Source organism: Cervus elaphus, chromosome 28, assembly GCF_910594005.1.
Source record: "Cervus elaphus chromosome 28, mCerEla1.1, whole genome shotgun sequence".
In the NCBI taxonomy this organism is placed as follows: Eukaryota; Metazoa; Chordata; class Mammalia; order Artiodactyla; family Cervidae; genus Cervus; species Cervus elaphus.
Genome location: NC_057842.1, coordinates 44,815,134 through 44,836,730, shown reverse-complemented (window position 1 = coordinate 44,836,730; position 21,597 = coordinate 44,815,134). Strand labels below are relative to the sequence as shown.

Below are 21,597 nucleotides of genomic sequence, written 5' to 3'. Positions count from 1 at the left end.
GGATCCTGGATCCACCTCAAAGGCTACACATAACAATATCGTTGAAGTCTTTGGCAGAACTGAAACACCCAATAAATGGAAGATGTTAACTACTTGATGAATCATTCTTCTTTCCACGAAGGTCACAGTTTGAAAACCTCTTTGAGAACCACAGAACCTCATCAGGAGACCACCTGAGGTGAGAATAAAGGAGTACATGCTCTGCACACACCCTGATCTTTACCAGCAACCCAGTCCTTGAACCACTGGTATCAAGTCAGTCAATCAGTTCAGTTGCTCAGTTGTGTCCAACTCTTTGCAACCCTGTGGACTGCAGCACACCAGGCTGCCCTGTATATCACTGACTCCCAGAGCTTGCTCAAACTCATGTCCATTGAATCAATGATGCCATCCAACCATCTCATCCTCCATTATACCCTTCTCCCACCTTCAATCTTTCCCAGCATCAGGGTCTTTTCCAATAAGTCACTTCTTCAAATCAGGTGGCCAAAGTATTGGAGCTTCAGTTTCTGCATCAGTCCTTCCAATGAATATTCAAAATGGATTTCCTTTAGGATTGACTGGTTGGATCTCCTTGCAGCCCAAGGGACTCTCAAGAGTCTTCTCCAACACCACAGTTCAAAAGCATCAATTCTTCGGTGCTCAGCTTTCTTTATGGTCCAACTCTCACATTCATACATGACTACGGGAAAAACCATAGCTTTGACTAGACAGACCTTTGTCAGCAAAGTAATGTCTCTGTTTTTTAATATGCTGTCCAGGTTGGTCATAGCTTTTTTCCCAAGAGGCAAGCATCTTTTATTTTCATGCACTGATTCTGGAGACCAAGAAAATAAAGTCTGTCATTGTTTCCATTATTTCCCCATCTATTTGCCATGAAATGATGGGACCAGAAGCCATCATCTTAGCTCTTTGAATGTTGAGTTTTAAGCCAACTTTTTCACTTTCCTCTTTCACTTTCATAAAGAGGCTCTTTAGTTCCTCCTCACTTTCTGCCATAAGGGTGGTATCATCTGCATATCTGAGGTTATTGACATTTCTCCCTGCAATCTTGATTCCAACTTGTGCTTCATCCAGTCCAGCATTTCACATGATGTACTCTGCATAAAAGTTAAATAGCAGGATGACAATATACAACCTTGCTATACTTCTTTCCCAATTTGTAACCAGTCTGTTGTTCCATGTCTGGTCTAACTGTTGCTTCATGACCTGCATACAGCTTTCTCAGGAGGCAGGTCAGGTGGTCTGGTATTCCCATCTCTTGAAGAATTTTCCACAGTTTATTGTGATCCACACAGTCAAAGGCTTTAGCATAGTCAATAAAGCAAAGTAGCTAATCTTCTGGAACTCTCGTGCTTTTCGATGATCCAACGGATATTGGCTATTCAATCTTTGGTTCCTCTGCCTTTTCTAAAACCAGCTTGAACACCTGGAAGTTCACAGTTCATGTACTATTGAAGCCTGGCTTGGAGAATTTTGAGCATTAATTTGCTAGTGTATGAGATGAGTGCAATTGTGTGGTAGTTTGAACATTCTTTGGCATTGCCCTTCTTTGGGATTGGAATGAAAACAGTCCTGTGGCCACTGCTAAGTTTTCCAAGTTTGCTGGCATATTGAATGTAGCACTTTCACAGAACCATCTTTTAGGATTTGAAATAGCTCATCTGGAATTGCATCACCTCCACTAGCTCTGTTCATAGAGATGAGTCATAGGCCCACTTGACTTCTCATTCCAGGATGTCTGGCTCTAGGTGAGTGATCACACCATCATGGTTATCTGGGTGAAGATCTTTTCTATATATTTCTTCTGTGTATTCTTGCCACCTCTTCTTCATCTCTTCTGCTTCTGTTAGGTCCATACCATTTCTGTCCTTTATTGTGCCCATCTTTGCATGAAACATTCCCTTGGTATCTCTAATTTTCTTGAAGAGATCTCTAGTCTTTCCCATTCAATTGTTTTTCTCTATTTCTTTGCACTGATCACTGAGGAAGGCTTTCTTATCTCTGCTTGTATTCTTTGAAACTCTGCATTCAAATGGGTATATCTTTCCTTTTCTCCTTTGCCTTTTGCTTCTCTTCTTTTCTCACCTATTTGTAAGGCCTCCTCAGACAACCATTTTGCCTTTTTGCATTTCTTTTTCTAGGGGATGGTCTTGATCACTGCCTCCTGTATAATGTCACAAACCTCTGTCCATAGTTCTTCAGGCACTCTGTCTATCAGATTTAACCCCTTGAATCTATTTGTCACTTCTGCTGTATAATAATAAGGGATTTTATTTATTTCATACCTGAATGGTCTAGTGGTTTTCCCTACTTTCTTCAGTTTAAGTCTGAATTTGGCAATAAGGAGTTCACGATCTGAGCCACAGCCAGCTCCCAATCTTGTTTTTGTTGACTGTATAGAGCTTCTCCATCTTTGGCTGCAAAGAATATAATCAATCTGATTTCAGTATTGACCATCTGGTGATGTCCCTGTGTAGAGTCTTCTCTTGTGTTTTTGGAAGACAGTGTTTGCTATGACCAGTGCGTTCTCTTGGCAAACTCTATTAGCCTTTCCCCTGCTTCATTCTGTACTCCAAGGCCAAATCTGCCTGTTACTCCAGGTATCTCTTGACTTCCTACTTTTGCACTCCAGTCCCCTATAATGAAAAGGAGACTTCCCTGGTGGCTCGGATGGTAAAGCATCTGCCTACAATGAGGGAGACTCGGGTTCAATCCCTAGGTTGGGAAGATCCTCTGCAGAAGGAAATGGCAACCCACTCCAGTACTCTTGCCTGGAAAATCCCATGGATGGAGGGGCATGGTGGTCTACAATCCTTGGGGTCACAAAGAGTCAGACATAACTGAGCAACTTCACTTCACTTCATAATGAAAAGGACATCTTTTCTGGGTGTTAGTTCTAGAAGGTCTTGTAGGTCTTCATAGAACCCTTCAACTTCAGCTTCTTCAGCATTACTGGTTGGGTCACAGACTTGGATTACTGTGTTACTGAATTGTTTGCCTTGGAAATGAAGAGATCATTCTGTCATTTTTGAGACTGTAACCAAGTACTGCATTTCAGACTCTCTTGTTGACTACGAGGGCTACTCCATTTCTTCTAAGGGATTCTTGCCCACAACAGTAGATATAATGGTCATTTGTATTAAATTTACCCATTCCGGTCCATTTTAGCTCACTGATTCCTAAAATGTCAATGTTCAATCTTGCCATCTCCTGCTTGACCACTTCTAATTTCCCATCCTCAACATCCTCTTCTATTTTTAGCTCAGAATGGTATTTCAACCATTTTGGGGACTTAGTTTTTCTGGGTCTCTCTCATGTATACATGTTAAACTGTTTGATTTTCTTCTGTTAAAAAAAATAGCAAATTAAAACTTGAAAATAAAAAAGCAATTCATGAGCACATTTTCCATTATATCAAAACCAAAAACCAACAAAAAACCTACGAAGAAGTCATAGCCCATCAACAGATAGCGTCACAAACACATAAACTCACGTTGTTTCTTGATGGCACGATAAATTCAGAGAGCCCTGACCACTTGGTTTATGATCCTCTGGCCAGAGACATCCTGACTCTCAGAACTACAATTTAAGAAATGTCACAGAGGGAATTCCCTGGTTGCCCAATGGTTAGGGCTTGGTATTTTTCACTTCCATGGCCTGGGTTCAATCCCTGGTTGGGGAGCTAAGATCCTGCAAGCCAAGTGGTGTGGCTGAAAAAATAAAAAATAACTTAAAACTCACATATATGCAAAACTAAAAATGCTCTGATGTAATCATCCCTTTATGTAAAATTAAATATTTGAGCTATATTAAAGGCTGGAGTCCAGACTTGTAAGCTCAACTCTCAGTTCAATTCTCAGTGCCTTTTTGTCTGACCTAGTGTAGCCCTATGAGGGAATGTAAACTTGGCCCTCTAGGTGGTCTAAACTAGTCAGAACTACAATGTGCCACAGCAGGGGCCAGTTTCTATGGAAAAAAAACAACCCACAAATATGTGTGTACACACATAAAACTACTTCTTAACCTCACATCATTTTTTTAAAATATTATTTAGCAATTTAAAATTAAAAATAGTCATCTAACAAAACATTGATTTTTCTAAAGGCCAGCGACTAAGTTGATTTTATATAATCCAATAGCACTGTATTATTTTATCTCCTTCCAAAGTCATGCATAATCACACAGCAATTTTCTCAGCTGATAATAATACTGATTAACTCCTATTACTGGCAGATTTAACAATGCATCTGTAGTCTTTTACAAATGACTTAAACTAGTAAATGTAATTGTGCATCACCTGTGTAAAATGTCAACAGTATAATCTGAATTTGTTAGGGGAAGCACACTGACTGACCGCCTACCCTGGCCAGGCACCATAGTTACTATTTGCATGAGTTGTTTTAGGACAGGAGGTCCTAGTAAGGAACACAGAAGGAATAAGCCACCACCAAACAGAAGACTTTGGGAAAGGTCAAAAGGAGACACCACCTCCCAGAATCCTTCTTGCTGGCATCCTCTTGGCTGAACAACGCATGCACCTCTAGGAAGGACTGAGTCAGAATGATTGGTCAAAGACAACAGGGAAACTAACCCTATCACCAAAAAACGTAAGACTGCAAGCCATGTGGCAGAGCAGTTCTGCCGGGTTCCTTTACCCTACTGCTCTCTGCCCAGGCCCCCCTTTCCAATAAAATCTTTGCTTTGTCAGTATGTGCATCTCCTTGGACAATTCATTTCCAAGTTTTAGACAAGAGACCACTTTTGGGCCCTGGAAGGGGTCCCCCTTCCTGCAACAAATTCATATAATATGTGAAGTTTCAGCACTTCAGCACCAGATATAATTTGGAACTGTCTTTGCTTACTGCCCGAATGCAACCAAGCAGGTTATAAACTCTGGGGAGTATGTGCATTTTTCTGGAGAATACATCTATAACTCTCAAAGATATTCAAAGCGGTTGGTGATCCCAGAAAACTCAAGGCTCACAGCATTTTAAAAAGCTGTCTTCCCAGAAATAAACCCACACACTAAAGGCCAATTAATCTATGACGAAGGAACTAAGAATACACATTGGAGAAAAGAGAGTCTCTTCCATAAGTGGTGCTATGAAAACTGGACAGCTACATGAAAACGAATGAAATTAGAACATTCTCTTATACCATATGCAGTAATACTCAAAATAGATTAAATCCTAAATGTAAGACCAGATACCATAAAATTCCTAGAGGAAAACACAGGCAGAACACTGTTTGACATACTTCACAGCAATTTTTCTTTATCCTTCTCCCAAAACAAAGGAAATAAAAATAAAAAATAAATGAATGAGACCTAATTAAACTGAAAAGCTTTTGCACAAATGGTACTGTTAAATGGAAGAAAAACTTTACAAATGATATGACTAAGAAGGAATTAATATCCAACATATATAAAGTCCATTCAACTTGACATCAAAAAACCAAACAACCTGATTTTAAAATGGAGCAGAACTGAACAGATATTTTTCCAAAGAAGAAATGCAGATTGCCAGCAAGCACATGAAAATATGCTCAACATTGCTAATCACCAGAGAAATGGAAATTAAAATCACAATGAGATACCATCACAGACATGTCAGAATGGCTATCGTCAGAAAGAACACAATAACAAACACTGGTTAGGACTAGAGAAAGGGAAATCCTTGTACACAGTTGGTGAACTGATGCAGCCACTGTGGAAAACAGTATGGCAGTTTCTCAAAAAACTAAAAATAGAACTACCACGTGCCCCAGCAATTCTGCTCCTAGGTATATATTTAAACAAAACACTAATTCAACAGAAGAATGGATAAAGAAGATGTGATGCAAGTACAATGGAAAACTACTCAGCGGCAAAAAAAAAAAAGAAAATTTGCCATTTCCAACAGGGATGATTTGGAGGGCATTATGCTAAGTGAAATAAGACAGAGAAAGGCAAATACTATATCTCATTTATATGTGGAATCTAAAGAATACAACCAGGGAATATAATAAAAAAGCTGACTCACACATACAGAAAACAAACTAGCAGGATAACAGCGGGGGGGGGGGGCAATATAGAAATACAGGATTAAGAGACACAAACTACTCAGTTTAAAATAAACTACAAGAATATTTTATAAAACAGAGGGAATACAGCAAAGGAGTATAACTTTTAAAAATTGTGAATCACTATTTTGTACACCAATAATTTATGTAGTTTTACGTATAAATTAGACTTCAATGGAAAATAAATAACTTATCAAAAAAAAAAAAAAATCCTCTCTTCAACCACGTGGAATCAATCACCCGGAGGTGGCTTCCGGTTCAGCTCACAGCTACTCGGTCCTCCAGGCCGCCCACACTCCCCACGCAGTCCTCCCAGACACGACTTGCAGCAGAGGTCGCTGCGTCGCCATCACCGCGCCCCTGCGCCTCGCCCAGCCCGCTCTCAACGCGCCGGCGCCGACGGAAGGGGCGGGGCAAAGACAGGGCGGGGCCTGGAGGCAGGCGGTCGGCGAGGCCGCGGGGAGGGGGGCGGGGAGGGAGGAGCAGCGCTGACGTACAGGTAACTGCGCCCCTGCCGGGCCAGCTGTGACCCCGGCCCGCGCCCCCTTCTGTTGCTTCATCGCGCGCACGTGGGAAATACAGGAGCGGCGAGCTCCTCTCCCCCGGCTGCGCTCCCGCCAGGTCTCCGCGTGAGTGTCTCGCGTCCTGCCCCGGCCCGGCCAGCTCGGGACGCCCTGTGGACCCCGGGGGCCAAGGCTGTCCGCTCCTGGGCCTGGCTGCTCCTGCTGGCTGCAGACGCAGACCGCAAGCTCGAGGACTCTGGTGTCCAGTTTCCCTTGACCTTGAGAACCTGCGAAGGTGCGCAGCCCGAGGGGGTAGGGAGGGAGCGAGGGGAACATGACCTTGTCTCAGCAGTTTGTCAGCCTCAGAGCCAAGAGATTTTTAGTTGCAATTGACCTAAAAGCAGTTCAGTCAGGCTCTCCATTCGGAGTAGTTAACAGGCTCAGGAACGTGGAGCGATTCCAAGTGTCCCGCGGGTTCAGGACAGAGTCGCCTCTGCATTCCAGTCGTTGCTCTTCTTACAGACTTTGGTTAGTTCACAGATTTTATATCTCGCCTGAAGATCTCAGTCAAAACCACCTTCAGGCTTCCTGCTGCGATCATCCCTTTATGTCCACGCTGTCGCGCCAAAGAAATCTTTTAAAGCACTACTGTCGGATCACTTGCCTACCTAAGAGCTTTCAATAACTCTCACGCTTTCCGGATAAGTCCACGCTTTGATATGGAAGGCTCCTGGCGATCTAACCTCTTACCCGTCAACCCAGCCCCATCTTTGCTCTTCATTCTAATGCACCGATTCTTTTGCTGTGCTTTCACTTCACAGTATTTAATCAAGCACTTAACCACGTGCCAGGCACTATTCTGGGCACTTGGGCTTGAGCAGAGGAAAAAAGCACCGGTGAACAGTTTATATTCTACTAGCAGAGTCATTAGAAAAAAAAACACACCAGAAAACCAGTAAATTATATAACATGATAGCAGATAATGCTATGATGGAAGAAAGTAGAACAGGGGAGATTGGGAGGACAAGATACCTGTTAAATGGAGTTGGAATGAGTAGACTTCACCGAGTTAAAAATGAGTTATCCCTGCAGATAACCTGGACTAAGGGTGTATGTAGTAGGGCATCTGGAACAAAGGAGTCTACCCAGAAGTTTGCCTGTTGTGTATGAGGATCTTCAGGAAGGAGCTGAGTAAGCAAGGGTGAGAGAGGCGGGAGATGAGGTCAGAGAGGAAATGGAGGGGCCAGATCACACAGGGCCTATAGAGCAAGGGAGGGAGTTTGCTTTTTCAGTGCTTTTGTAGGATTGTGAGGGAAGGAGAGACATGATACAAATTCCTTTTTAAAAGAGTCACTCTAAAAAAAAAAAAAGAGTCACTCTGACTGACTGCTGTATGGAGAACAGACTGTGATAGAGCCTTGGTAGTAACCCTGATGATAGACAGGCCTGAATCTGTGGTAACAGTGGGAACGGTGAAAGGGAAACTAAATGTTTTGGTTTTGGAGATAAGCCAACATGATTTCCCGACATAATGGATCTGAGTAGGGGGGAAAGAGTCAAGAGTGACTGGAAGCTTTCCTTCTCGGGAACTAGAAGGGTGGAGTTACTATTAACTGAGATGGGGATGGCTGCAGCTAGAGCAGATTTGGGGTTGGAGATATATCAGAGTTTGTTTCAGGGCCAATTAAGAGTGAAGTCCCTGTTATGCATCCAAATGGATATGTCGAATAGGCAGTCAGATACTATGTCAGGATCCCCAAGACCACCTCTGGGTTCACTGATTTCACTGGGGAGACTCAACAGGACTCAGCTATGGGTCATGGCTATGATTAACAATAGCAAAATGATACAACCTGCAAGGTTCAAGATGCCTGGGACAAAGTCTAGAGGAAAGCAGGTACAGTCTTCCCAGAGGCCTCTCGCAGTGGAGCATACAGGACATGTGGCATGACAGTACCTCAGTGCCTCAGGAAACTATTTCCTAGTTAGGGGGTCTCCAGGCCCTTTCTTTGCTAGCTAGTGAATCTATTAAGAAGAAGATGTGAAAGGGGGTAGAATGCAGATCTGTACAATTTACTCATTCCTAGCTCTGATTTGCTGCAGTTGGAGGTTGAAAGTTTAGAGACTTACTCTGGGTTTTATAAAGTGATGATCTGGTATCCTTGGCAAAGTCCATTATTGTAAGCTTGTAATAATGTATGTCAGTAGACAGTGTTTCTTGTTCTGAGATTTTTTTTTTTCTAAAATCATTAAGGGCGTTCCCTGGTGGCCTAGTGGTTAGGAGTCTGGACTTTTCACTGCTGGGGCTCAGAATTAATCCCTGGTCGGGGAACTGAGATCCTGCAAGCCGCACGACATAGCCAAAGGGGGGGGGAAGCACTGAGCAGTCAGTACCCAAGCTAATTTGGGGGAGTCAGAAGAGTGGACCCTCTGTTTTCACATGTCCTAGCAGCCAGTTTGACCTTCATGACCGTCCTATGAGGTCAGTACATTAAGTACAGCCAGAAGACTCACCGGGTAAGGATGCATGGCCTTGGTTCACGTGGACCAACATGGCCTTTCGTAGGAGGGAACATAGTATCAGCTGTAACGTGTTCACGGTGTCTCTGGTTTATGTAATAAGAATGCCAAGGTACCACACTTGTGAAGTAAAACTGAACTGTCTGTTTCAGGTAGTATGTGCCATGGCCATGACTAGTGTCAGACTGCCCAGCAGCGTTTTAAGAAAGCCAGATGCCTGGATTGGACTCTGCAGGGCACTGCGGGGGACACCTTCACATAAAGGCTGTGCTTCCTGGAATCGATACTTGTATTTGTCTAGTGCCAACTTAAATGCATCAAATTATAAAACAGTCCTCCATAACATTTTCTCACTGAGACTCCCAGGGCTTTTAATATCTCCAGAATATATTTTCCCATTTTCCATAAGACTCAAAAGTAATATAAGCTCTAAAAAATCCACTAAAAAGACTCTACAAAAAGTGGAAGATGAAGGGGACTCTGATGAAGAGAGGGACCATGATGAGATGAGTGAGCTGGAAGAGGAGCCCGAGGACAACCCCAGTGAGGTCAAGGACTATAAAGACCTGGACAAAGTAGTACAGTCTTTCCGGTATGACGTTATCCTGAAGACGGGCCTAGATGTTGGAAGGAAGTAAGTATGTGCGTTTTCATACAAAATCACTCGTCTTCTTGGTTGTTTTAAAGCAGCATTACCAATCACCTGGCTCATATTACAGTGAAGGGTAACCACAGATGTGAAAGAATCTTACAGGAACCTGGTCCAATTATTTCATTCTATAGATGAAAAAACTAATTCCCAAAAAAGTCAAATGACTGCCTGCAAATCCCATGTGCTGTATTTCCTTGACTCTAAGACACAGTCAACTGTAAGATGAACCCCTGATGTAAAAACAGCTTCTTGAGGAAAAAAGGAATCACCATGTTAGATGTATATAGCAAGCATAGAATGCATCTGGGTTTCATAAATGCTACATGAGACGGTATCTCTTAGAAGCAGCATAACGAGGTGGTTAAAACTGCAGGCTTTGTATCCAGACTACCAGGGCTTTAATCCTGGCTCTCTGTGACCTTGGACAAGTTACTTATAATCTCTGTGCAGTTCCCTCATCTGTAAAATAAGGGTAATAGAACTGGCTTTAGAAGGTGGTGGCCAGGATTAAATAAGTCAGTCTGTTTTTCTTCTTTTCAGTCTATTTTTCTATAGTATTTATAACAATGTGTGGCACATGGGTTCTCAATGTATGTTAGCTATGATGATGAAAATACTGTGTGTGTTCATATAAATAGTGCATGGAGATATTAAGCGTAACCTTCAAGGTTTCTTTAATCTCATTGTTTCTTTGCTAGACCTATTATATAATAATAGTGATCTTCACTGTTCATTCATTCCTTTAGCAATCATTGTGTGCATACTGCATGCAAAGAAAGAACTGTCGTATGAATAAGAAATTAAGATTCCTTTGTCTAATTTGTACCTTTATGTCCTAATTTAATGGCATAGTTTAATTTTTTAATACACGAAACTTAAAGACTTATAAAGATGGCTCTGAGCCCACAGTCACCCTCATCAGGACTTGAATGTTCTCTAAAATCTGACAGGCTCATTAAGGGCCTCCCTGTCTCTCACAGTAGTAGCTAGTACTGTTATTAGGAAAACCCCCAACATCAGTCACCAGGAGTCTGAGCGTTAAGACGAAAGGGCACTCATTTTTGTCTGTATCCTGCCTTGGTCTAGTTGCCCCACTGATTAAATTCAGAGAGATCAGCAGTGGCTAGATTGGCATTTCCCCAGCCTCAGTGCAGATCAGCGGAGGGTTTCTTAACAGCCTCACCATAGGTGTGGTAACTGGTGCTCCTCAGAGCACATGAGGAGAAGGTAGCACCCACTCATTTTGACTGTCGTGGATCACAGGAGCTATCACCCACGTGAAGTCCCAGCAGAGCGCTGCTTACCTGCCATCTCGCTCTAGCAGATCTTTGTAGCAGCCGCATCCACTCAGCAGTGCCCTTTGGTCTCCCTGTTTAGATTCATATGGGAGCAGCTGACTTTCACTTTCCCAGTGCCCAGAATGGAGATTTTGTGGGGAGGCCGGTCACTGTCAGAAAAAGCATTATTAATAGTCAGTATTTTTCTCAAAATTATATAATTGTTTTGAATATATTTCTATTTTAAAGTGCTTTGACTTTTTTTTTTTTAAGCAAAGTGGAAGATGCATTCTACAAAGGTGAACTCAGGCTGAATGGGGAAAAACTATGGAAGAAAAGCAGAACGGTAAGATATTATGACAACTGAATATTTTTGTGTGTTCTGTACTCAGTTAACGCCTTCCCCAATTTCCCTTGGGGCTCCTTCCTTGGGGCATCAGTGGCTCCTCAGGTATGTCTGTCTTACCACCTCTAGGGTCTCCCTCAGGCCTAGCCACATAGCTTCAGTCACACAGACCACTTGCTCTTTGTAGCCATAATGACTGTGAGACGAAGCTTCCTCTTTTTCTTTAAAATTTTAAGACAAGTCACTATCAGAACTGGAAAAAAATCTATTAATTAAACTTCTTAAGTTATTACTGTTAGCCCATCAGGCCAAAAAAAACGTTTGATCCATGTAGAGGTCTCTCTGGCCTGCTGTAACCTGAGCAGATGTGCGATTCTGTTCAGCTCAGCAGAAGTACCTGCTGGTTACAGTGCTCTTGTGTGCAGGGCAGCCATCAAAAAGAAGGTTCCATATTTCCTTAGCTCTATTGATACTGATGTTTTATGACAGAATCATTCATAAGTGTTACAAGAAAATGAATTTCTAGTATCTGATGTTATAATAAATGATATATATATTCTTATAAAAATGTATTTTTGTAAAAATAAGTTACATATATACATACATCTAGAATTAAAATATTAATACTAGTAGTATTTATCTTTGAGTGGGCATTGTGAGTTATATGTTCATGTGTTTTATTTTCTGAATTTTTTGTGAGTATGTTTCACTTTCATAATTGGGAAAAATAATAATGATAGTAAAAGTTAACAAGACAGTTTTAAAAAGTATATGGCAGAGACCCTTAAAAAGTGTGGCAGACGCTGACCCTTGAGGCATTGGCAGACGTAATCTAACTCACAGTGTCCAGGGAATAAATGTTCCAGCGGAGTTAGACCCACTTTTGAAGGTTTTTATTTTAGCTTCTCTCGTATTTCAAAGCAACCCTGGGATTGGAGAATGTGAGCTGCATCCCATTCCCCTGGGACATGGGAGGGTGTGAGCCATCAGCGTGGACCTAGGTGGGCACGGAGGCTGTCTTCAGAGGCCCTGATTCCTGTGCTCAGAGTGGTTCTTGCAGCTGGGTGGACTGAAGGGGGGATCCCCAGTGCTTGTCTTGGCCACCAAGTCTCAAGGCCCCTGTCCTTCTGAAGGCACCCACCCTGGCAGGTTCAGATTATGGGTGTCAGCCCTTGCTCGGTGAGCTGCAGGAAGTCAGGCACTCCAGACAGGCATCTGGACATCAAGTCCTTCTTGTCCCTTAATTGCTTTTTCCTGCATAGCCCAGCCCCCTCTCGCCAGCCGCAGCGTTCCAAAGACAAGACCTGTTCTTGGTGCAGGATGCCTCTGCCAGGGCCTCATTTGCAGACACCACAGATCTATTTTTCTCCCTCTGCTTTGAGATATTGTTAACTACAGTCTAATTGCTGCTTCTTCATTCTGCCTTGGGTGTTCTATTGTCTTGGCTGCCTTCCAGATTTCTCCTGAGGGTCAGCAAAGGAAGGGCCCAGTATTAACACACGGCTGCCTTGTTACTAGGAGGCCTGGTAGCCATAGTAACTGCAGCTAAGGGGAGATTGGAAATGTAGATACTTGGAACAGCCCCTAATCCCAGCCAGTCTTGCTTTGTGTCTGCCATGCCGTCTCCCACAGTTGAAGGGAATGAAGAACACCTCCCCTCCGTGGCCTGCTCCGTGGGGCTTGTGCCCAGCTGCTAAGGATACATACGGGTTGACTTTTCTCTGTATATCCTTTTATACCTTTTACATCTTGTATCATGTGCATTAATGTATTTCTTTATTTAAAAAGGAATTTTAATGACTCAGTTATGCCTAAAAAGGTAAAGCAGAGTTCCCAAGCCTTGTATTTCTGAACATTGATTTTAAATGCCTATATAGGTTGGCCACATGGTCATTTTTTTTTAAATGAAACCCAGCAGAACTTCAGGAGAATTGACTACCCCCTGCCCCTGCATCTGGCCAAGATGATGCCCTCATACCCACAAAGAGAAGCAGTCATCATGTCTCGCTGTGGTGTTAATCTCTCTGCTTCTCAGCCCAGAGGGGAGAAAGTTAATGGTTTAAAATAAGCCCTTTGAGTTTTGGGCTTCCCGAATCTGCCTGCAATGCAGGAGACCCCAGTTTGATTCCTGGGTCGGGTATTCTTGGGCTTCCCTTGTGGCTCAGCTGGTAAAGAATCTGCCTGCAATGCGGGAGACCTGGGTTCAATCCCTGGGTTGGGAAGATCCCCTGGAGAAGGGAAAGGCTACCCACTCCAGTATTCTGGCCTGGAGAATTCCATGGACTGTTCAGCCCATGGGGATTCGAAGAGTCGGACACGACTGAGTAACTTTCATTTCACTTGTGAGTTTTACATCCAGCTGCCAGGATTGACCAGTGTGGCGTCGTGGTGAGCAGGTGTGCGTTCCCACGCTGTTGACTGAGTATTGGGCCTACGGATGTCTTGAGTAGGTCACTTGCCCTAGTGAAGTACAGATATTCCAACAGCATGAAGTTAGGACCACCTTAGGGAGTATTCATTGGAAAATGCAGTAAACATAAGCATTTGGCACGATGTCTTCTTAAACAGAAGCCCCCAAGCAACCTTTTAAACGGGTACTTATGCCCACTTAAGGGTCCATGGCCCACACATGAGGGTCCCTCTCTGTTTTTCTGTCCTGCCTCTTCACCCCTGCAGTGGTGAGTGGTCTAAGATGGCCTCTGGTCACCCTGGATTGTGTTGTAGTAGAAGCCGCATATTGCACGTGGGTCAGTTTAGCCCCTTCCTGAGTTGCTGGGCAGATCCCCTGGGATACTGAGCTGAGCTGCCAGGACCCAGTGTCTGTCTTGGGCTGTTTGCACCCTGACAGCACTAATGTGACTGCTCCCAAGGGCATGTCCTGCACTCGCTCAAGCCAGAGCTCCTTTCTGGATAAAAATGGGTTTGACCTCAGCCCTTTTAACCCAGGTCAGCATCCTCTTTTCTGGGGCATTCCATCCTTGTTCGTGGAGTCCTGTCTCTTCTTGATGGTGTGTCATCCCTGGGGCTAGCCAGTGCTGGAAAGCAGTTTCTTTACTTCCGTTTCTTAAAGAGATACAGCTGTTGTTGCACTGTGATGAATTTCCAACAAATTATGCCCTGTATGCAATGATGTAGCTTATCTGGGTTGAAATCAATGAATGTGTTATACTGAAAATTGTCTTCTCAGTGCCTGTAGTAATTACTGTGTTCATACCCTCTAAGATTGTTTTTTGCCATTATTACGAAAATAAATGCTTCCATTCAAGTGTTCCCTTAAGTCATGCAATAAGGGTGAAAACCAGAGCCACAAAGGACCCATCCTCAAGTAGCTAGCTGTCTCAGCCTGAAGGAGGGACACTGGTCCATGTTGAGCCACATGGGTTTGAGGCACTAAGATAAGTGACTGCTTCAAAGGAGTACCTGCCCCCGGGGAGTGGTTCTCTAGGGAAAACTCAAACTAGAGATGTTTGCATTGGCCTGCATTTCCCAAAATGACAGCTCTGTTTTCTTTTTTAATTTTCAGGTGAAAGTGGGAGATACATTGGATCTTCTCATTGGAGAGGATAAAGAAGCAGAAACAGAGACAGTGATGAGGATTGTCCTGAAAAAAGTGCTGGAGGAGAAGACCAGCAGTGAGAAGTACAGGGTGGTGTTACGACGGTGGAAAAAGTTACAATTGCCTAAAAAGAGTATGCTCAAATAAAAGGATTGCTTTTCAGTGAGAAAGCTGCTTTCTAGTGGTACAGGAAGGGGCCAGGTTCAAAAGAAGATGTTTTTATTAAAATAAAGTTCTCCCATCATTTGTAGAAGATGCTGAGCCATTTTGTGCAAGTTAGGATCTGCATCATGGCTCTTGAAGATGCTTCCCTTGGACTGGATTTCCCTCCCAGGCTTGATTTATTTGCTTTTTGACCTCATGAGCAAGAGTGAGATTTGTAATGAATGAACTAAGCTCAGAGATGGTTTACATCATCAGCCCACTGTTTCTCAGGTTAAAAGCCTCTGGAGGCAGAGTAAAATAAACTGACCTTGTTCTTAGTGTCTTTATTTCAGTTTTATCCCCGTCGACCAGCTTCCCTGGGCTCAGGCTTAAGGCAAAACCGAGCTGAGTCCAGGTCTCCTTCCTCTCCTTAGGGCAGCAGCACCGGGAGACCCCCTTTCTCCGTTGACCTTTCTCAATTACCAATGTGTTGGCCTTAAGTTCCCTTCAGTTTGTCTCCAGAGGTCTGGATAGTAAAGTTGGTCCAACTAATTCCAAGTGGTTTCGTTCGGGCCCATTTAAAATTAACTGTTTAGGTCAAGGGTTTGATAGACAAAGGCAGCCAGAGGCCTTTTGTCTGACACACAAGCACGGCTTATACATTTTTAGAGAGTTGGTTTTTTTTAAAAAAGAAAGAGAGGGAAATATATAACAGAGACCTTATGTAGCCCACAAAGCCTAAAATATTTACATTGACTCTTTACAGAAAGAATGTAAAGACCCTTTCTGGTTTAAGCTGATGGTGTACTTTTCAGCTGAAAATAGGAAATACACAAGATTTTTTATCAGCGAAGAGAATAAAGCATCAGAGGCCAATTATTTTAATTGTCAAGACAGTGTTGTAAAAGGGACCGAAAAAACAGCAGTCATAGAAAGAACACGCATAATACACATCATCTGAGAAAAGGGCATCCACAGAAATAAACTGGTTTGCAGAGTCTCAGGAGCAGTTTCCTAGCACTGGAAGGATCGGCTCAAATAGGAGACTTGTTAGACTACGTCATGTAAAAAGACTTTGTTGGGGTCCATTTATCTGCCCTCCAGAAATTCTTGAGAATTCAGATTAACTGACAGAAGGGAAACTTCTATAGCCCAAAGCAGTGCGATGTTTGGGCCCGTGAGTCTGGTAGCCTTATCAGCTCAGATTTCAGAAAACTCAGGAAAAATTGATTTTTATTTGAAAGCTTAAATAAACTCCCAGGAAGAAATAATAAATACTCTGCAGTGTAACAGAAGAAATTTTCCTATTTTACCATTTGTTAATTATGCTTTTACATCAGTAAAAATAATTAATACAATTAATTTCAACATGAGTTAAGAGTTTTAATTTAGGAGATTATAGTAATGACCATGATTCTCTTCACCTCCCCGTGCCTTTCTTCCACTCTTTCCCACCCTCTCTCCCTCTATCCTTTCTTTTTTTTGTTGGGAGGAGGAGGGTGGAAGTGAAGTAGAAAAGGATAGCTTTGTTGCTTTGCTAGACAAATGGGGACACGGTGGGCTAATGCCCTCTAAACCAAATGTCCCAACTTGGGGAAGATAATGACAAGTTTTATAGTAAAAGAGTCTCTTCTCTTGATCACTCTTTGGAAAGTAATAGAAAGCTGAAGACCTCTTGAATGGTGAGGGGCAGCATGACCTAGTGATATGTCAGGGGTCCTGGTTTTTAGGCTCTTCCTGTACCAAGTTGGGTTACCTTGGTCATACTCTGGCCTTAACCTCTCTTGAGCTTCAGCTTCCCCACAGGTCAGAAGGGGATTGGCATACTAATTTCCTTACCTTGTCAAGTCTTCTAAAGAGGAAGAAAGTTAAAATGTGTTGTGTGAGACCGGAAGAGCTGATAGTATTAATAGCTAGAAAGCAGCAAGGGCCATTTGAAAGGCTTTTTTCACTCGGTAATTAAGTCCCTCAACTTAGCTGGTGGGATTTGCCCCATTCCAGGCTTCTCTGTTTTTGCAAATTAAAATTAAGAAAAAAGATGTCTGGTGATAGAGAATGTTGATTTGGTCATAGCAGGTGTCAAAAACTGATCTCTCATAGTTATCTATAGCATAAGGGACTTGGAACATATTTATAAAAGAGCAGAAACAAAAGCAATTCATAAAGATTTATGGAACTCTTGCAGCCCACTCTAAGATAGCTGCTTTATAATGCCAACTTGGCAAGGCCTCCTCAGTGAAAATGTGACCAACATGATGAAAAGATATGGATGTTTCTAATGCAGTGCATCTCAACCCTGTGTGATTCTGCACCCTGGGGACATCTGGCAATGCCTGGAGATATTTTTGTCTGTCACAACTGAGGGGGTAGGATGGGTATCTAGTGGGTAGAGACCAGTGATACTAAACATCCTATAGCATACAGATAGTCTCCAGACCTCAAATGTCAATGGTGCTGAGGCTGAGATATCCTGCTCTAATGAGGTGTCAAGAATTTTTGCTCCAATAGATCTGGCTTTCACAGCAATCAGAAAAGAAAAATAAAAGGTACTCCAAATCAGAAGGGAAGAAGTAAAATTGTCACTATATGCAGATGACATGATACTCTATAGAAAACCCTAAGACTTCAAACATACAACTGATAAATGAATTCAACAAGGTAGTAGTGAAGTTAAAACACACCCTCATACCATATACAAAAATAGAATGGTTTAAAGACTTAAATATAAGACATATAAGACACCACAGAACTCCTAGAAGAGAGGATAGGCAAAATATTCTCTGACATAAATCGTACCAATGTTTTCTCAATAGAAATAAAAGCAAAAATAAAAGGGACCTAATCAAACTTATAAGCTTTTGCAAACTTACAAGCAAAGAAATCCATAAAATGAAAAGACAACCTCCAGAATGGGAGACAATATTTGCAAATGATATGACCGACAAGGGCCTAATTCTCAAACAGCTCATACAACTCAATAATAATTAAAAAAAAAAAATCTAGCCAAAAAATGGGCAGAAGACCTAAACAGGTATTTCTCCAAAGACACAGATGGTCAACTGGCACATGAAAAGATGCTCAAAACTGCTAATTATTCAGTTCAGTTCAGTCGCTCAGTCATGTCCGTCTCTTTGCGACCCCATGAACTGCAGCACGCCAGGCCTCCCTGTCCATCACACACTCCCGGAGTTTACTCAAACTCATGCCTGCATATCGAGTCGGTGATGCCATCCAGCCATCTCATCCTCTGTCATCCCCTTCTCCTCCTGCCCCCAATCCCTCCCAGCATCACGGTCTTTTCCAAGGAGTCAACTCTTCACATGAGGTGGACAAAATATTGGAGTTTCAGCTTCAGCATCAGTCCTTCCAATGAACACCCAGGACTGATCTCCTTTAGGATGGACTGGTTGGATCTCCTTGCAGTCCAAGGGACTCTCAAGAGTCTTCTCCAGCACCATAATTTAAAAGCATCCATTTTTCGGCGCTCAGCTTTCTTCACAGTCCAACTCTCACATCCATACATGACCACTGGAAAAACCATAGCCTTGACCAGACGGACCTTTGTTGGCAAAGTAATGTTTCTGCTTTTTAATATGCTATCTAGGTTGGTCATAACTTTCCTTCCAAGGAGTAAGCGTCTTTTAATTTCATGGCTGCAGTCACCATCTGCAGTGATTTTGGAGCCAAAAAAAATAAAGTCTGACACTATTTCCACTGTCTCCCCATCTATTTCCCATGAGGTGATGGGACCAGATGCCATGATCTTAGTTTGTAGTTTTGATTTGCATTTCGCTAATTATTAGAGAAATGCAAATCAAAACTACAATGAGATATCACCTCACACAGGTCAGAACAGCTATCATCAAAAAGACTACAAGTTACAAGTGCTGGAGAGGGTGTGGAGAGATGGAAACCCTCCAACACTGTTGGTGGAAATGTAAATTGGTACAGCTACTATGGAAAACAGTATAGAGGTTCCTTTAAAAACTAGAGTTACCATCTGATCCAGCAATCCCACACCTGGGCATATATCCAGAAAAGACAACTAATTCAAAAAGATACATGGACCCCTAAGTTCAAAGCAGCATTATTTACAATAGCCAATCCATGGAAACAACCCGAGTGCCAATCAACAGATGAACAAATAAAGAGGTGGTATATATATAAAAAGGAGGGAATATTGCCATTTGCAGCAACATGGATGGACCTAGAGATTATCATACTACATGAAGTAAGAGAAAGACAAATACTATATAATTTGTATGTGGAATCTAAGAAATAATACAAATTTACAAAACAGAAACAGACTCACAGATATAGAAAACAAACTTATGGTTACCGAAGTGGGGAATAAATTAAGAGTATGGGATTAACAGATATGCTCTGCTATACATAAACAACAAGGATTTACTGAATAGCGTGGGAAGTATATTCAGTATCTAATGGGAAAGAATCTGAAAAAGTGTGTGTGTGTGTGTGTGTATACACACATATATAGATCCGAATCAGTTTGCTGCATATCAGAAACTAACACAGTATTGTAAATCAACTATACTTCAATGTAAAAATAGAACAAAAATTTTAAAATAGGTCTGGCTTTCTCAGCAAAGTCTGAAAATGCTTCTAGAGCATGTTTGCAGTTTTTAAAAGATGAACAATCTAAAATTATGACTATTTTGTAAAGACCCATCTAGCCCTTTTACCAGTAATGGTTAATCCTTTCAAAGAAATAGCTCTCCTCTGGGAAATGTACTGCTAATTGCAATTCTCTGCCAAATAGCATTTACTACCTATCATGGAAAATTATATAGATGGCTGGGCAATAGTTTCATCATCATTATTTTTCTTCTTTAGCATTTTGGGGATAAAAGTAGACATTTGGGGAGAAATTTTTAGGTCATAGTTTATTTGATCAATAATGATTAGGGGGGTAGAAACTTCCATTTTTCAAGAAACTAAAAAGAAGACAGATTTCCTTTAGGAAGGTGGTACATGTTCTATAAACTTTCTTACAGGGTGTGCAACATATAGGAGGCAAATAAAATGACACTCTACTAAAGTCCTGCCTTATCTTCGTTGTATATATTTTGGTTTTCTAAAAGTTACTGCCAGAATTATCAGGCAGCTTATTGACCATCTTGAGACAGTAAAAACTCCATTCAACAGACTGCAAAAAGCAGAATGTGAGCATCTCCCAAAATGCTTTCATGAGTCACAGGGTTGGCTTAAAAATCAACCACGGTAGGAGGAATTTCACCTTGGCAATCAGCAAACACCATGAACCAGGACTGATTTTTTTTCCCTTGGAGAGCGAAGTGTCACACATTTACCAACACACCCCTGGGTGGAATGGAGAGGTGCACCTATAAGAATTTCCACTGGGAGATGCTGGGGCAGCAGTCCCCACCCTCCAAGTTCTTTCAAGTTACTGTTTCTCTTCTCTTGTTCTCACATGTCCTCATCCCTTACCTTAGCCAATCATTCGGATGTGTTTAATGTATATCTTTTTGTTTCCATTCTTGTGAAACGTGCTTTGTTGTTTTGTGCACATATATTTATGTTTCATAAGTGACATTACAATATATTTCATTTTGTGTCTTACTTTCTCCACTCAGATCCATCCATGGCACTCTAGGTGCAGATGATCCATCGCTTCTCACTCCTTTGCTGCCTAATAAATACAGAAGAGCATCGACTACATTTTGCCCACCCACTCTCCCAGTGACATTCTCCCATCTGACTCCCTTCACCACAAAAAACACAGCACTGTTTCTTCTTCAGGACATCTGCGCCTCTCACCAGTGACACCCAAAGTGACTAAAGACGCACAGCCTCACTTAGCCCCTGGCATGACCCAGCTTTCTGATTTCTGCTAGTCTAATTATGAGGGTAAAAAGATGTATTAATAGTCTGACATACACTTTTCTTTTTTTTTTTAACTTATAGTATTTTATTCATTTTCATAGTTTTACAGTATTAGTAAAAATAATGGCCATTATAAATAAGTATAAAACAGAAGTTGATGAAAAAATAACCCCAAGTCTTCCTTGACTCCCACCCTCCCACCAAAAAACTAGCTAGTATATGGCAAATATCCTTTTCACACATTATCTTTAGGCATATATTCACTTTGTAGTGGTGGATGGTTTAGTCGCTAAGTCGTGTCTGACTCTTGTGATCCCACGGACTGTAGCCTGCCAGGCTCCTCTGTCCATGGAGTTTTCCAGGCAAGATTACTGGAGTGGGTTGCCATTTCCTTCTCCATACACTCTTCTTAAGAGTGCTTCTGCCTGTGCTTCTGCCTTTTGGTACCTGCTACTGCCCAATGTGTGTTTAGCATTTCTCTGAGGGCTCTGAAATTGGACAAAACTCTCTGAGACTGCCATTCATCTCTCCCCTCAAAGATACACTTGCTGGCCCTTTTTTTTTGTTTCAAGTTTTGGGGTTTTTTTTGTTGTCGTTGTTTGGTTTTAGTTAACAGATCAGGCACATCAAAAGAAGAATGGTGAAAGTCAACAATTTTGCAAGATCCTGAG

The 21,597-nt window shown here is 42.1% G+C and overlaps 2 protein-coding genes across 5 annotated transcripts in view; one reads left to right on the top strand and one right to left on the bottom strand.

Annotated features, from left to right (window-relative positions):
* The first annotated feature begins 6,505 nt into the window (after positions 1 to 6,505).
* On the top strand, positions 6,506 to 15,400 carry MTRES1 (mitochondrial transcription rescue factor 1). Of its 4 annotated transcripts, none has more exons than XM_043889773.1 (4): positions 6,506 to 6,562; positions 9,239 to 9,720; positions 11,289 to 11,361; positions 14,885 to 15,400. In XM_043889773.1, the coding sequence occupies exons 2-4, from the start codon at positions 9,251 to 9,253 to the stop codon at positions 15,062 to 15,064; spliced, it is 723 nt and encodes a 240-aa protein (XP_043745708.1). In that variant the 5' UTR covers positions 6,506 to 6,562; positions 9,239 to 9,250; the 3' UTR covers positions 15,065 to 15,400. The 4 variants fall into 4 exon arrangements, with proteins under 4 accessions (XP_043745708.1, XP_043745706.1, XP_043745704.1 ...); XM_043889771.1 differs by having other exon boundaries at positions 6,508 to 6,692; positions 9,243 to 9,720; XM_043889769.1 differs by having other exon boundaries at positions 6,508 to 6,692.
* The window catches only part of BEND3 (BEN domain containing 3), a 47,555-nt gene continuing 36,964 nt past the window's right edge, over positions 11,007 to 21,597 (bottom strand). Inside the window, exon 6 of the transcript XR_006338307.1 lies at positions 11,007 to 11,185. The gene's annotated coding sequence lies outside the window, so the exon portion shown is untranslated. The remainder of the gene's footprint in view (positions 11,186 to 21,597) is intronic.

What these genes read in the sequence shown, in the direction of transcription:
- MTRES1 (XM_043889773.1), top strand. Translation starts at nt 9,251, where the DNA reads ATGGCCATGACTAGTGTCAGACTGCCCAGCAGCGTTTTAAGAAAGCCA. An exon ending in GGCCTAGATGTTGGAAGGAA is followed by an intron (nt 9,721 to 11,288) that starts GTAAGTATGTGC and finishes TTTTTTTTTAAG; the next exon opens with CAAAGTGGAAGATGCATTCT. An exon ending in TATGGAAGAAAAGCAGAACG is followed by an intron (nt 11,362 to 14,884) that starts GTAAGATATTAT and finishes TTTAATTTTCAG; the next exon opens with GTGAAAGTGGGAGATACATT.